This window comes from Argiope bruennichi, chromosome 6, assembly GCF_947563725.1.
Source record: "Argiope bruennichi chromosome 6, qqArgBrue1.1, whole genome shotgun sequence".
NCBI classification, from domain to species: domain Eukaryota; kingdom Metazoa; phylum Arthropoda; class Arachnida; order Araneae; family Araneidae; genus Argiope; species Argiope bruennichi.
The window spans coordinates 102750780-102767939 of record NC_079156.1 but is presented as its reverse complement, the minus strand read 5'-3'; the positions used below and the strand labels follow the sequence as shown (position 1 = coordinate 102767939).

Genomic DNA, 17160 nt, shown 5'->3' with positions numbered 1-17160 from the left:
TAAAGTTAAGTTTATATAGAAAATTAAATATTTTTTTAATATGAAAGCTTTTCATGTTTTAGACGTTATAATCTTTGTAAATTAAAATAGATTAAAGGATTTTAATAAAAAAGAATTCATTCACAATTTCCAAATATGACCATTTAATTTCCTTTCGGTTATTATTAACCGTTGTTTCATTTCTATATTCAGTTTTTATAACGAAACTCTCAGTATTATTTTTAGTAAAAGTCCCTACAATTTTTAACGCATTCTAAAACAGTATCTTCGTATTTAATTTTCATTACTTGTGGATTTTTTTTCTCTACTAATTTATTTTTCTCTACTGACGCGATCCCACTTTGGGTCGCCGCCTTTAATACAAAATCCTCACAATCCAATAATCCGTAAATGCGTCCTCTTTCCATCTAAACCCCTGATTCGAAAAACATGCTGCGTGGATAATCGCATGCTGACAACTCGATACTTTTGAACGTGTGATTAATGATAGAAATGTCACTTCCTCAAAGGGACGACGCGGTGCCGATTGTAGGTTTGTCAGAACCGTGTCGCACGTGTCTCTGGCACTTAACACCTTCACAATGAGGCACTTAACGGCACGCACCAGGTCGTTCTGCCACGCTTATTTGCACCCATCTAACACCCCTAACAGTTCTGCAGAAAGGAACAGTTTGAAAGCAAGATTTCCAGGGCTCATTTGTCTTCTTAACTTTCTGGCATCTTGCCTGTTGTCTTGCTGTCTTCTGCTTCTGAGATCGGTTGAAATATTGGCGAATTTTCTCTTACAGAAAAGAAAAAGAATTAAGAAATTCTCTTACAGAAGCCAAAAACTGTTGTTGTATGTTCTTTTACATGGTAAAGATTTAAATATTATCAAGTATATAATAATAACTGTATATTCGTACGATACCATTTCTTTTATTTGCAATGCCTAATATTGCAAGTCGTACTTTTCACATTTTTTTATTTCTAAAGTAGAACAAAAATTGGAAGCTTTCTACAAGATTTGTGTTTTTTTTTAACTTCAAATCGCAGATTATTATTTTTTTTTTTACTTTTCTGTATAAAGATTTTAATTGCTTTTTTATAAAATAATCGGTAAAGTCCTTTTAAAATGTTTAAATTCGAAATGGCGTCTTGTATAATCAGGGAAATATTATGTACCTATAGTAAAGTGAATAAGGCCAAATGTTTTGAAACAGATTGCAGCGCTTCCAGCGGTGAACCAAGGAAGTTTTGAAATCATGCAGCAGTTTTGTATTATTTCATCATTTCCCTCATTTCAATGAAAGATTGCTGCTCTGCTGAGACTGTTATCTCATCTTCTTTTAACGAAATCTCTTCCACAACTTCTTGCTGTTGAAAAGAATGCAATATTCTCGTGTTTGTGCTTGTATGTTATTGAAATACTTCTCTCATATGATGTTAGATTTCTTCTCGTTAAGATGTCCTCTTGTCACAAGTTTTGAGAAACATCGCTCGTTAGGCTAAGTTTGACTGTAATTTTTATTGTTATAATGTTTTAATTCCTGTATTGATTATTATTTTCATTACTTATTTTCATTGCGAAACTTCTACCTAATATAATTGCATTAAACATTATTGTTTATTATAAATTCAAACTAATTAATTTCTTTTTCCTTTTTTCTTTCTAGGAAGCAGTAAGTTTCTTCCAACCATCTTTTTTGGAATCATACCTTGGAAATGAAATTGGAAAGATCATGTAATATTTTTTACCTCTATATTTCTCAGTAATTCCATGATGTAAATGTTATATAATGTTTAATTTTAGACTTCCCCATGGAAATATATGCCATTGCGGATGGCGTTGTGTTGCCTTATATTCTTGATCCAAATTTCGAGAAATATTTGCCAATTATACCAGCTGAAGTAGTTAAAGTAAACTTCACTTGGAAATCTGGCGACCAAAAGGTAAGGAAAAAATGAAATATTGTGTTCATTCATAAATTCATTTATATTTTATACTGAATAAGACTAATTTGCTAAAAAGATGCGAAGAACGACTCGCATATTCTTTAATTGATGTAATGTTGTATTTAATCCTTGTATTGATTATTATTTATGATGTTTCTTGCGCCAAACGATAGAAACTGAATAGTAATACTAAAACTGATTTTTGCGTTTTTACCTCCAAACGATAAAAACTTTTTAAAAAACTTTTGCTTTATCTTCCAATTATATTAGAAATGTTACGATTAAATTCTGATCATTTTATGAATATGCCAATACTTTTTTTCCAAAGTTGAAAATAGATTTTTATATTTTGTATTGAATAATGCTAATGCGCTAGGATGTAGTTTAATTGCTGTAATGCTGTATTTAATCCTTGTATTGATTATTATTTATGGCGTTTGTTGTACCAAACGATAATGCTAATGCTGAACTGTAATATATTTTATTTTCTATAATATGTTTTTTACTGAATAATACTAATTTACTAGAAAAGAAAAGAAAGGATATGATGAATTATATATTTTTTAATTGTTGTAATGTTGCATTTAATCCTTGTATTTATTATTTATGACGTTTCTTGCTCCTAACGATAATGATAAAGTTGAACAATAATATTAAAGCTGACTTTCTTATTTCTACCTCTAAACGATAAAGATTTCTAAAATAACATTTTGCTTTCTCTTCCAGTTATATTCGAAATGTATCTGATACAATTAAATTCTGATCATTTTATAAATACATCAATACCTTTTTCTAAATTGGTTTTCTAAATAGATGTTTATGTTTTGTACTGAATAATACTAATTTGCTAAAAAGAAAGAGCTTGATGCAATGTTGTATGTTGAATTTAATCTTTGTATTGATTATTATTTATGGCGTTTCTTGCGCCAAACGATAATGATAAAACTGAACTAATATTAAAGCTTATTAAATTGAATGTTAAAGCTGATTTTCATGTTTCTACCTCCAAACGATAAAGATTTCTAAAATAACTTTTGCTTTCTCTTCCAATTAAACTTGAAATGTGACTCATACGATTAAATTCTGGTCATTTTTATAAATATATTGATGCCTTTTTCCAAAGTGATTCTGAAGATAGATGTTTTTGTTTTGTGCTAAATAGTATTAATTTGCTAGAAAAAAAAGAGAAGAAAGGACTTGATGAATCACGTATATTTTAATTATTATAATGTGTTTTTAATTGTTGTATTGATTATTATTTATGACATTTCTTGCGCCAAACGATAATGTTAATGGTGAACAAAAATATTAAAGCTGTCCCTCTTGTTTCTGCCTCTAAACGATAAAGATTTCTAAACAATTTTTTTTCTTTCTCTTCCAATTACATTCGAAATGTGATTAATGCGATTGAATTCTGGACATCTTTTTTAATATATCGATGTTCTGTTCCTAAATGGTCTTGAAAATAAATGTTTCTAACATAAAGCAATAATTTAATCTATCGCATTTTTTAAATCTGAATTTATAGCTAAATATTTAACTAGTTTTTTGATTTCACAAAAATTTGCGAGATATCAAAAAAAAAAAAAAAAAAAAAAAAGATAACGAAAAGAATTATTAAAGAAAATCCTATCAAATTCTGCAGCAGAAGTAATGACTAAATAAATATCACGTTGATTAATGGCTGCTTCAAAAAGTGATTGCGGGCAATGCTACATGATTAGAATTTCGCCAAACTCTGCCAAAATGAGCCTAATAAAAATATACTTCCGCATCAGAAACTGGTTGGATTTGTAAACATGCCATTAAAAATCGATTATCATTGAAATTCTTGAGAAAAATGATGTCTAATATTACTGTATAAAAAAATGCAAATTAGAAGTAAAAACCTTCACTTAAAATGTTCAAAAATGTAATAAATTGCTTAAAATGACATAAACTGTTTTTTCCTCTTACATTCGATAATTTAATGTTTGCAAATGTTTTCAAACTATTAGTAGTGATATAGTTCTAAATATGTTGTAACGTATTCAAGCAATTGCTTGTATTACGTTGCCATCAAACGTCACAAAAGATTCTGTTTATCCTGAAGACAGTAGTTTTTGTTTTTAAAATTATTTCATACCTTAAACTGGAGCACTTCAACAATTTCTAACTTTTTCAACAATTCTTGATACTATCAATACATAAAAAATATTTAAAAATCACCATAAATTATTAGTTTTAATCGCTAGTTTTGTATTCTATAGAGACATGACAATTTAATTAAATATTTATGCTTAAAAAAAGTACCGTTGGGAAAGTTGCCCTGGAAATGAAATAACTTTGTCAATTGTTTTAAAACTAATCAAACTCCCCAAACACATAGAAAAAAAAGTTTTTTTTAAAAAACTAAGAAAATATTTTGCATCTTAATATTAATCTTTATTCTAAAAGTAAAAATAAAATGACAAAAAAAGGGGGTGAATAAATACTTTTTATTCCAATTGCAGAAAAGATATATATTCTTAATTTCTTTGTTAACATTATTTATTTCAAAAGTTTGAACGATTTATGTACAGTAGCTTTCGAAATTTTGTAGTTCCTTATTGGAACGCTTATTTCTAGACCCCAATAAATGAATATGCGAAAAATGTTCAAAATATATATGAAAAAATTAAAATGCTTCAAAATTCGCGATTTGAAGCATTTGCAACCTGAAATTTGTTTAAAAAAAATATTGACAGTGTCATTAGAAAAATTAAATTTCTCAGTTTTCATTATAAATAGGGAATAAATTTATAGGAATAAATTTATGCAAACGATATTTTGTGCATTGAATAAAGCTTCGTCCCACACGTTTAGGAAACATGATTTCCTTTTATCGTTTGTACGATAATGTGGTACTCAAAATTCCCCGTCTCCATACAGTTGAGTGAATTTATCAATAATGTTTCTCTTTCCCTGGAGCTTGATCACAACAAACATTCCAAACATTAGTTTTTTTTAAGAATCATGCCATCATGTTTATCAGATATGTCAGGTAATAAAAAGCATAAGCAATGCATGCTATGTTTACACATCCCTACCCCCTACCATTTGATTTGCTTAGAAATACTTGGAAGGGTTTGACCTTTCCCCATAAACTGTAAAATTGTGAAATCTGTCTCCTCAAAGAATCTAAGACATCTTGTACAAAAACTATCAAGAGTCCCCCCCCCCAATTTATACAAATAAGGACTTGTTCGTGAGTCTCATCTTCCTCAACACTGTTCTGAAAACTCTTATTTCCTAGAAAAATTGACAAAAATGTACAATTTTTGTATTAAGGCTGAGTTACAAAATTTCATATTTCTAGCTCTTTGTTTTTGAATCATCATGTTCACAATAAATGAAGCTCTAAAATTATTTTTCAGTTATAGAGAAATATGGAAAATGCAAATAGTCAAAATTTCAAAGTCAAATTTTCTGGAAGATACAATATTTTTTTTTAATTGGATCCTTTATACGAAAAATTAAAAATGATTTTTTACGTATCTATGATATTGCTTTCCTAAATTGCTAGCATAACTGCTGAAAAGAGATTTACAGATATTCGTAATAAATGTCAAATCAATGAATGCTGACAATGGCAACTCTTTGGCAAAATAAATAAAGTTTCTCGAAAATATAAGAATTACTGGAATATCTTTATTTGAAGTCTTTTTTGATATCTTTATTTGATATTCGCATCGAAAATTCCATACCTTCTTCTTAAGATTTTATATAATTACTATTATTGTTATTACATTTATATAAAGCAAAGCACTCACACAATCAGAAAACTCTCTCCTTGAAGTGTTGATCACGGGGTGAGCTTTCTGGTTTCACTTTGAATACTATTGCTTTTTTTTTATTGTCTATTTATGTTTCGAATCTCTATAAACGCTCTTCTTTATGTTCACTTTTACTACTTGTTTCATGTTCGCTTGCAGAATAAAACATCGTTATCCAACGTGTTTTATTCTGACTTTATGTTTACCGGATATTTTCCTTAGCTATATAAAGGATGTCCCGAAATTACCGCAACATTTGAATTTGTCACCATTCGTGCAGTAAAGTGTTGCTAACACTATTAAAAAAAATCTTTGGCAGTTGATAGTTTAGGATTAGTTAAAATGAAACATTAGAAAAGATAGAGCAACGTTTTTCATTGTCGAACATTATTTCAAAAATAATGAATGTCTGGCAGTCACAGTTCAAAAATTTGAGAATTGGCCCCTTAGATCGTGTGATTTAACACCACTCGATTTCTTATAATGCGGTTAATTGAAGTCGGAGGTCTATGCAATAAGCCTACAAGCACGCGTGCATTGGAGGAGGAAATTCAAAAGTGCATCAACGAAATTCAGCCATCTTTATCCAAAATGGTCATGGAATAATTCGAATGTGGAACATAGCCGTGGAGGTCATTTGCGTATGTGTTATTCCTGTTTCTAACACTTTACTGCACGTGGCAAATTCAAATCTTGCATTAATTTTGGGACACTCTTTATTAGTTTAATCAATCGTCATTTTTCAGATGTGAATGAAGCGTGGCATTAAATGAAAAATTCATAAAACAATTTTGTAATAATGTTCCTTTATTTTAGTATTATTACGATTTTGATCAACTGAAGTCATTTAACGAGACCATCCTAAGTGATCCTCTAATATCTATCGACACAAAAGGGAAAGTTCCTCGAAAATCCAGGATCTTCCAAGTTATCCTACCTTGTCTTCGCAATCAGAGTGGCGTGGCATCGTTTGGTATCAGTTTAAAAATAGAAAATGATAAAGGTACCTATCTTCCGGGCACTCCTTTGCGACTAAAACTCAAGAAGCAATGTGGAGATCATGGTAAGTATCATTCGTTCATTCTATTTATTTTTTTCAATCTCTCTCGCTCTCTACCTTTTTTGTCATTAAAACATAAACGTTGTACAATTTTTTTTATGGACTTTCTAGTACAGAAGGTGACTGTAATCCGGATGTAGTTGAACTTTCATTTTCACAAATCTAGATTTGTGAAATGTGTTATAAAAATTATTTTACTCTAACTTTGTTATAGCAAATGCATCATATGGAGCAAAAGTATACTGTTATAAATTTCATCTGTAGAATTATCACACACATCTTCAAGAACAATATGTAAATTGCAGGATGCCACCAGATGACGTCGATTGTACGTCACAATGACGAGAGTGTAAGAGATGGGTATAAGAAATGGTGGCAAAGAAGTAAAATTGTTCACAAGCGTTCTGTAAATCGCCCAGTACCATAATCGAATAGTTATGACACAGAGGATGCATGTAGATGATTTTTTACTTGGTAGAATTATCGGCAGTCTGAAATGCGGGCTACTCAGATGGAAACATTCATGGAATTTGGAATCGCCCTGGCATAGGGGTAGCCGGTGTCCTGGCATAGGGGTCGCGCGTTTCCCCCGTGATCTGGGCGTCCCGGGTTCGAGTCCCGGTTTGGGCATGGTTATTCTTCCGCTGTTCTATCTGTGAGATGTGTGAATGTGCCCTCCTGTGGAAAGGGGTTGTGCAAGCGAATGAGTGATGCGTGGGTAGCAAAGTCGTACTTCTGGCCCTAGTTGGCGCTACTATAAAAACAAGAGACGCTCCCCCTCCGGTTTAAATCGCTATCTTCGTAACAGCGGGCTTGTCCGTGGCAAGTGCCATTAGAAACAACAAACAACAATCGCCCAAAGTGTCATCTTTAGGCTTTGGCTACGATTCCAAAATGATGGAAATATCAGCAGACGTTACAGTATTGCTTCGCCACCGTATTACGATACAGAATGAGAACCATTATTTTCCAAAGAAATAACTGCCAAAAGAAGAAGATGGAACACAGCATTACACATGCCTCTTCAACTACCTTCAGCAACTTGTACCACAGTTTCAAGCCAAACCGTGTCAAGACGTTTGGGACATATTGGTCTGTATTCTCGCAGGCCTATCAGATGTGTTCCGCTCACGACAACTGAGTTAGCCTGGAATAGGGAACATGCAATGTGGACATCGTCACAATGGCTTGTTTGATGTCTTCCGATTTTCCCCACCATCATACCAACTATGTAAAGTTAGTTTTTGTAAGGGAGATATTTTTTTGTAACTGTTCCAAGGACTAAAAAGTGCAGTTTTTATTAATGGTATCATACATGCACCATCATTTTGGTTCTTTATATTTTGTTTAATAAATGGGCTTTATGAATGTCACGTTTATTCTGTTTCTGAACCTTTATTTGCCAGAACTGGCATTATCCTTTTGGACATGAATGTATATGAGTGGCTCAGGAATCAACAAATATATCATTCGAGCTTATCTATATGAGTGATTTGGGAGTTTAGCTATAATAAAAAGAATGTTACCAATAGTTTTTTTAAAATAAAAACTTTTTAACAAAAATGTGAGAGAAATAAGGGAAATCTGGAGCGATATATTTCCTATTCGCAGCGACGACTTTGTTCTAAATAGTAACAGAATGTTGGTCACTATTTGAACATGCTTCAAACTTACCTATTGAACTACTTTAATGCTATTAAAGGCTAATATTATAATCGCTGAAAATGACAGCTCATTATTTACACTAATTATAGAAAAGATAATTTTATGAAAAAATGTTCCTTAATGGTGGATCTGTTTCTATTTCAAAACTTGCGAAGTCAATATTTCGTCATTTTTAATTAACTGATTATCCGTCAAAAAGCCATCAAAACTAATATTTTACATCTAGTTAGCCAAATTTGGAAGAATTTTGAGCGTAACTGAAGATACAGCAGAACTTAAATTTAAGAAAAAGACAAAGTATAATTTCTTTTGTTCTAAGCTAGTCCTGTCTCAACCTTTTATTTTAATTGGGCATTTGTGCCTGTAACTTTCTTCCACACTGCCAATGTGTATTTTGGGAAAGGTTTTTCGTTTCAATATTTTGTTTTTTCCTAAATTCAGTATAAAAAATTTTCAAAACCAAAAAAATCCAATGTAACAGGCTTTATCCTTGATTCTATTGAGTACATAAGTTACGTATTTGAATGTTGGAATGAATGTCTATCTCAAATAGTTGATAATTAAATTTATAGGAGAATTGCTGAAGTTATCAATTTCATTTCGAACATTTACTTGATTTATTTAAATTTTTCCCTTCATGCCACTTTAGGTCCTGATCCGGAATGTGACAAGAAGTGTGCCAACGGAGGACGATGCAATCAACATGGCATATGCCAATGCCCGAAAGGATATGTAGGAAAATATTGCGGTTCTGGTAAGAGGATTTTTTTTCTCCCTACTTTAAGAAACCAAGTTGTAATGATATTATATCATTAGAAAAAAAACTTTGTGTAAATAATTGTCAACAATAAAAAAGAAGCATTTCTTTTACCTTATTTTATAATATATTCTTGCATATTTTTAAGTGATTTTTTTTTTGAGATTTTATACGTAATAAGGAATTTTTAATTTAAAAAATGATCAGGTTAAATGACGCGTTTGATTTTAAGATTCTTTTGATCTCCTTATCCTATCTATGGAATCTATAGCTTGATCCTTGACTATTAATATCTGGCATGCAGCTAATAGTATCAAAAAATGGGATTTGTATTTCAGAAACGTTTTTCCAGAAGCAATTTTATCAAATATTTGGAGGCAAAATAAAATTCGCAAAAGTGTGAAGCGCATAATAGCAATAGGAAAATATAAAATTGCAAAGAATGTCATAAGAAACATTCTAATCATTCTAAATAGGAAAATTAATCATACATGAGATTACGATTCTAATTTTCATATTTGCGCTCATGTTTTTACGATTTTTATTTTAACCGGCAGAATTTCGTAAAAAAAAAAAAAAAAAAAAAAAAAAACACCAAGGTGATGAAAGCATTTTTTTTTTTATAAATTGATGAAAGCATTTTTATATTATTTATTTATTCAGAATTGTCTCAATCATCGCAATTTTAGTTCGGCACATATACCCATTTCAGTTATGCATATAAACTTCAAATATCTTTTCTCTTAATTCTTATGTTACTTGTCTTGTCAGTGGGTACTGAAAAAATATTTTTACTAATTTTACATAGTTTGTTTATTCATTTAAGCCTGAAAACTGTCGAAAAAAAAGCTGACAAGAATGTTCGCCAAATTATACGAAGGGACTGAATTTTTTATTAAAAAATTAAATGTAGCAACCTATGAATTCTTTATGAAAAAAATAATTTGTTACTTGTAATACAATTTTAATACAAAATGCGAAAAAAAAATTAATGCAATTCTTTAATATTAAATGAGAATGGATGCAAAGCATTTGTATTTTGTAGCCATTTTATACGATCTTTTTCGTATTTATTACCTAGTAACCGGCTTTGGCGTCTAGCTAGTTCTCTAAGATTAATACTTATTAAAAACCTTAGTCAAATATTTTATGTAACTTGGTCTTGGCTTCCCAGCAAAATATTATTCAATTTCATGTTATGAAAGAAATGGAACTTGTGCTATTTAAGTAATCTTACACCATTTTATTTACTTTGCTAAATAAGGAATAAGATATTCTTTGTAATATTCTGTCAACTCATCTAAACTTTGAATTTTAAGTTAAAACAGAGGTTCAACAACTTCTGCAGTTAACTTTTATCTGTACGTAGAGCAAATGCTTAAAAATTTAATAAAAGCATACCTAAAATAGTAAACTTATAACATGAAGAAAATAAATCTATCTTCGTACAGCAGCAGCAGTAACGGAAGAAAAAAAAATTAGGATGAAATATTTGTAGCAATAATAAAGATGATTTGAATTTTATATCAGCATGATGAAATATATTATTGTAAAATAAAATTGAATATATTTTTAAAATGCACTTTTAAAAAATTTGATGCAACAAAATTGGTATCATTGAGATAATAAGTATTGATTTTTAGGCTGATATATGCATTTTGCAATCTAATGCTTTTAGAAATTACGGCGAAAAGAACTGTTCGAATTTCACCTAGCTTTTAATTGTTTTTTGAAATTTCAATCTATCTAAATTGCACATTTCTACCCTCTAAAATATATATACGCCAAATTTGGCTCCTCTAAATCAGACGGTCGGGCCTGCAGAGCACTAAAACACATGCATTTTTGTTAGTAATAGAGATAGAAATTAAATTAAGAACTCTGAAATATTTTTTAAAAGGGAAAAGCGCAGAATTGGATGTTTTGATTTTAAAGCTTGTGTCATGAAAACTTCAAGAAATGAGAACAAAACCAAGCAAAAATAAATGTTTATTGAGAACTTTCAATACAATAGGTTTTGGATATGTCGGCCGTTCGAACAAATAAAATGAAGTTTGGAATCGAATTTCTGAATTGGTTTCTGCAAAACATCTGTTCCAATTTCCTTAACCTCGGTTTCAATTGCTGCTCTTAAGTCATCTAATGTTGAAGACTGTATGAGATACACTGTATCTTTCAAACGTCCTTACAAAAAATAGTCGCACGGGTTAAGATCCGGGGAGGAAGGTGGCCATTCTCTACCATTATTTGTTTCACAATGGAATCCAACTCGATCAGTCTGTCGTGAGAATGTTCAGATAAGTGATCGAAGTTCCGAAAGTGCGATGAGGCCTAGCACTATCTTGCATAAACTAATAATCGCTTTTCTTGCCCATGCCATGCAAGAATAGGATGTCACTGTCATTTCAAAACTTTCACTTTCTGAACATTATCTTTTGTTCTTGCACGCATCTCTTTTTTTCCCTTCACATTTTCCTAGCACATTGTCCAACACAGTGCCAGTTTTCTTAAATCTTTCGTACGTTCTTTTGATCATCGGGTCGTTTATGTTGTGGTAATTGCCGAATTTTTTTACCACACTGCGATATGATTCCAATTCATGATAAGTCAGCACCATGAAAATACATTCAATCGAGTATTTTTTTCATTTTAGAACCACAACGAATACGCACATTACACAGAAATGTTTTAGCGAATAACGCGCGACTTATTCTCATCACACCTGCTTCTAACCTTATATGCCGCTACAGGAATTTTCATATTCACTTACAGACACGCTTTTCCTCTCATTGATTGCCAGGAATTTGCATAATCACCTAGGGAAGCTTTCATGTTGGGCAATTGTCGTGTGCATCGTATTTTAGGATAGAAATTATCGGATTCATAATTTACGTTTTTCGTGTAATTAGACTATGACGCTATTCGATGACCACATGTTATATATCAAAATACTCGTCTTAACGTGTTCTACCCAATCTGTAAAAATTAAACGCTGCATATATTGTGGGACACCCTGTACTTTCCACACCCTAAAAATTAGAGTAAGTTGTAATTTGTTCGATATTTCATACAAATATTAAATGGTTGTTGTGTCCTTTGAGGCACTCCTTTGTGGTTAGGGCTGAATAGGTAAGGGAAATAGCTTGAAAAGCTATTTCCCTTAATGTTTTGTCACAATACAAATGTCCATAAAATATGTTTACTCTTAAACCCTATTTCACAGATTTCGACTGGTCTCTAGACGACTTGGACTCTATTCAAACGTGCAGGAGAACTGGTATTCAGAAGATTCTGAAACCCCTTATTGAAATCAATCCACCCCATTTCCAACAGCTCCATTTGTCATGGCGCATGTGCTACGGTCTTTTACAATGTGTTAAAGAATCAGTAAGATGTAACGATGTGACGCGTGACAGGGGGATAATGACAAATGGGCATTCTGTTTAGGGAGGGGGCAGATTTTCACTCTTGTCAACATGGCTCCTGCAGGGAGGAGGAGGGTTGGAAAATGGATGATCTCAAGGTCATTTTTCCACGTTGCTGTCAGATTTCTTTCTTTCATTTTTAGAGGGTTGGAACCTTTATGTTGATCTGAAATGAGCGGGAATGACTAATAACAGGTGTTTTTTGATGGTGAGGATTGACTTTCCATTTGACCTATTTCGCTGCCTTTTCAGTCATAAATCAAATGCATTATTGGTTCTTAATCTCTTATTTATAACGGACATCTTTTTTCATATTTTACCTGACTTTCAAGATCAGTATTTGTAAATCTTTTAGTATCTGTAGTTATTTAAACAGCTAAATACAATCTTTTTTCTGAACCTTATTAATTTTTAGAAGAAAAAAAAAATAACTAACTAGAAACAGCATGAAAATAATTACCATGGAATTTGGTTAACTCGCATAAATTCATCCTTTCCTTGAATTTCACATTAATATATTGTAATTTCTTTTGGTTAATACGAAATCAAAATTAAAAATTGTCAATTATCATTTTTATTTTTGAATTCTTTTACATGTCTATACTATGTGCCCTTTATAGTTGTAACTGAATAATTTAAGGTTCTTATTTCATTTGAAGAAGATTAAAAATCAAATTCCATTTATCTAAGTCATTGCATTTTTGAAACATCCTGTTTATATGTATGTGAATATACAGTATGACAGACGATCGACTCATTGGCAGGTTTGATTCCAAATTTTATGTAAAACCTCTCTTTAAAAGGTGAAATTATCTCTTTACGTTTTTGTAGTTATTGTAGCCACACACTCTTGGAAAAACAGAAAAACTTTCTATGAATAGATTTTCTTCATGCATTATGAGATATCTACAAATGTGCTGTAAAAAACGTGCCAAAATTTTTTCGTTCTAGCTCAACGCGTTTTAGAGTTAAAATAAACACAGACAAAAAAAGACTTGGTTTCAAAAATATATTTAAGTTTTATTTAAAAATATATTTAAAAAAAAAACTGTTGAAAAAGAAAAATTGATCTGAATTATTCATCAACTACAGTTAATTTTATGTTATATTTATGATTTTGCTTCCAAAATATTGTAAACAAAGCGTGATTTGGAGACATAATAACATACATGATTAAATAAAAAGTAACAGATCACTTTATTATCTTTATAACTTTTATAGTTAAATTCTGTTTTTGCAGCTTTGTGCTATCCAGTATGCATAAATGGCGGTACATGTGTAGCTCCAGGCGTATGCGCATGTGCAGATGGTTATCAAGGGCCTCACTGTGAAGGAGGTAAATAAAACGAAAAAAAAAAAAAAATTCTTAGATAATAATTATAATTTATGATACATTATTCTTATTTTATCAGAATAATAAATTGCTTTTTAACAATATTTTTAAATTCATATCTCGTTGCGGTATTGAAAAATTCATTCAATCTTGAACAAACGGTATTTTAATTTTTAGCAAACGATAATTTTCGAATACTGTGTTGAAACACATTTTGAAATGAATAAAAATAATAAGCAAAGAATCTCTTCCATTTTTTTTTTTTCATGCAGACGGTTTTTTTTTTCTGGTGGCAGAATTATGGAAATAGAGAATTAAAAAAAGAAATAATCGGAAATATTTTCACCGTTGTCATTCAATCTTATAACGGAAGTAGATTTCATAAATGGAAATTCTATTCAATTTGAGATATTATTAAAGTTCATTTTAATTTTAGATACAAAATGCAAATGTAATTCCGTTCATTATTATTCTTTGTTCTCAATAGAACTGAACCAAATTTAAGTAACATTTATAGAAGCATGAAATACATTTTGTTTTCCTGTATTAAAGAATATCGCTGATTGGGCTATAAATATTTTAAGAATTATAAAAAAAGAAACCTGGAGTATTCCAATGTCTGTCCAATGTTCTAATATTGGATAAATGTCCGGTTCATCTATTTTTTTAACTTCCGAGTTATGGTAATTTCATTTTTTTTATACATCTTGCAAATTACACAGATATTAAAGAGAATCGTTACTTCAATAGGACAACAACAAAGGATAATTAATAGCTTTCAACAAAGGAAGAAAAACTAAGGGATGGAATATTTAATGAAACAACGAAAGCGGTTTTAATTTCAGGACAACAATATAATCTAATGTGAATTATAAAGCAAAAAAAAAAAAAATTATGAAAATTTTTTTGTTCACAGCTATTGAATACGTATCATTCAAATTACAGTTTTTCGAATTTTGAACCGGTGTAAAATTTATTTTTGAGCAATGTTTTCAAAAATTATCTCGTAAAAAGCCAAGACTAGACTTAATTTTCTAGTTAAAATTGCAAGAAAATTGCTACGATGTGCACATTCTCACCTGCCAAAATATATATGTGCCAGATTTGGTATCTATAGGTCAAACGATCTAGCATATAGAGTGCCAACACACACCAACTCATAGGTTATGAACGTTATTTCAAACCACCTTTAGCGACCATGTGGTTTGCCGAAAATATTGGTTATATTTACTTTCAATTAAATACCTTATCCATAGTTAAATGCTAATATTTTCCTTAACATATTTTTATGTGCCAAATTTTGTTATTTTAATAATCTTACACCTGTTCAAAAATTTATGCAAACGTGGAATATTAATAATGTCATATTTCACGGCATCATACTTCTATTAAAAGCGTAATTGTCCGGGAATTTATCTTCTAATTTTCGCGATACTGTCCTTTTATTTTCTTAATTATCTACAGATTTATTAAACAGAATCCTTCTTTCTTAGTTCTCAATGATGAAAAAAAAAAATCATGAGATTAAATATTAGATGAAACGATGTAAATGGTTTGAATTTTGCCGTAAAAAGGAAATCGTTTAAAAATATGTATAATATTGTTTTATAATTTGTGAAAAATCAAAGTAAACTTTACATGACATTTAAATTAACATGAGTAAGAAGATACTTAAATTTTTTTAATGGTATAAATTTTTTTAATAATATTTTCGCATATTGTCGGGGGAAAACACCAAAACTCTCCTTAATTTTTAATTAATATTTCCGAAAAATTACTCTAAATTGCACGTTTTCATTCTCAAAGGTATATTTGCAGAAAATTTTGTTACTCCAGAACAAATAAGCTGGTCTGTAATAGACACAAGCAAACATTTCTCATCATTATTAGTAGAGATTTTTATTGATTTATCAGCAGCTTTTCCAAATTAATCTGTTTCTCTGCTCTGAATTTGAAATGAAGCACAAAGTTAAAAAAAAAAAAAAAAAAAAAAAAATTAGTTTAATGTATGTTGACTGAAAATAATTTTTTTTTTTTTTTTTTTTCAGGAATGTGTCGAGAAAAGTGTTTAAACGGCGGAAAATGTGTTCAAAAAGATACGTGTCAATGTAGACGCGGGTATTACGGGAGCCGTTGTGAATTCAGTGAGTATAATTGATTGTTTCTTTTATTTAAAGCGATATAATTTTAGCCCCTTAATTTCCGAACGGTAAGAGCCGTGGTCAAAAATATGTTTCTATATCATAAAGTAATCATGCAATGCATTGTGACTGCTTATACCGCCATCTAACGACAAAATTCAGAATTAGTGTCCCTGTCTTCAAAACGATACAGGGGGGGGGGGAAATCTATCTCACTTTGTAAACGGATTTCGGTAAAAAAGAGAATAGTGGCTTTAGAAAGGTGTGTGCTTTTTTGCTATATTATTAAAAATAATTTCTTTCTTCACTTCCTTTCAAAATTTGCTTCATTATTTTTGTTTTTAAGGTGTATTTACACACTTGAAACTTCGAAAATCGTTCAAAGTATCGAATATTTTTTTTATTGCTTAATAATGTTCTCTGATCCTTTAGCTTTCAAACGATACCAATATGTTGTCAATATTCGAAATATTTCTCGAGTTATAATTATTTTTCTTGAGGTGCTTTCATTAAAAACTCTAGTTACGGTGTTTTTAAAACTCATTTTATGAAGAATGATATTTTTCCACTATGGTGTTTCATTCAAACAATCATAACTCAACAAGAAATGAACCACATACAGTTATTTATATATCAAAATAATCTGTATGAAATAACGGATGTTTTGTGCCTCAATCAAAATTATATTTATTGAAATAAATTTTTAATAGCTGTTAAAAAGTTAAAATTAGAGAAAAAATCTCGCTTTTTCTTTTCATCGTTGATAAAAAAATTGTTTAAAAAAAACTATACATTTTTATAACTTGTTTGAGGCAGACAACATGAAGACTCATATTAGGCATCATTTCCAACTAGAATTATGTGTCTGTATAAATTAGAATTTAAGATATCATGTTTCAAAAAATAGGCTAATTAGCTCATTAAATATTATTTAATTAATTAATAATTAGTGTAATATGGGTTTTTTTCTCACTGAAATGAGTTTAAACATATATTAATGACCTACTGTGAAAAAACTGGATTTTTAAAGTTAAAATTTAAAAAAAAATC

At 30.2% G+C, this 17160-nt stretch overlaps 1 protein-coding gene across 3 annotated transcripts in view; it reads left to right on the top strand.

Moving 5' to 3' along the window:
- The first annotated feature begins 1364 nt into the window (after positions 1 to 1364).
- Positions 1365 to 17160, top strand: part of LOC129972171 (protein shifted-like) — a 33826-nt gene continuing 18030 nt past the window's right edge. For all 3 annotated transcript variants that reach the window (XM_056086195.1, XM_056086194.1, XM_056086193.1), the window contains exons 1-7: positions 1365 to 1499; positions 1656 to 1723; positions 1793 to 1932; positions 6546 to 6792; positions 9104 to 9208; positions 13877 to 13972; positions 16018 to 16113. In XM_056086195.1, coding sequence (XP_055942170.1) covers positions 1705 to 1723; positions 1793 to 1932; positions 6546 to 6792; positions 9104 to 9208; positions 13877 to 13972; positions 16018 to 16113 — 703 coding nt within the window. In that variant the 5' untranslated portion in view covers positions 1365 to 1499; positions 1656 to 1704. The remainder of the gene's footprint in view (positions 1500 to 1655; positions 1724 to 1792; positions 1933 to 6545; positions 6793 to 9103; positions 9209 to 13876; positions 13973 to 16017; positions 16114 to 17160) is intronic.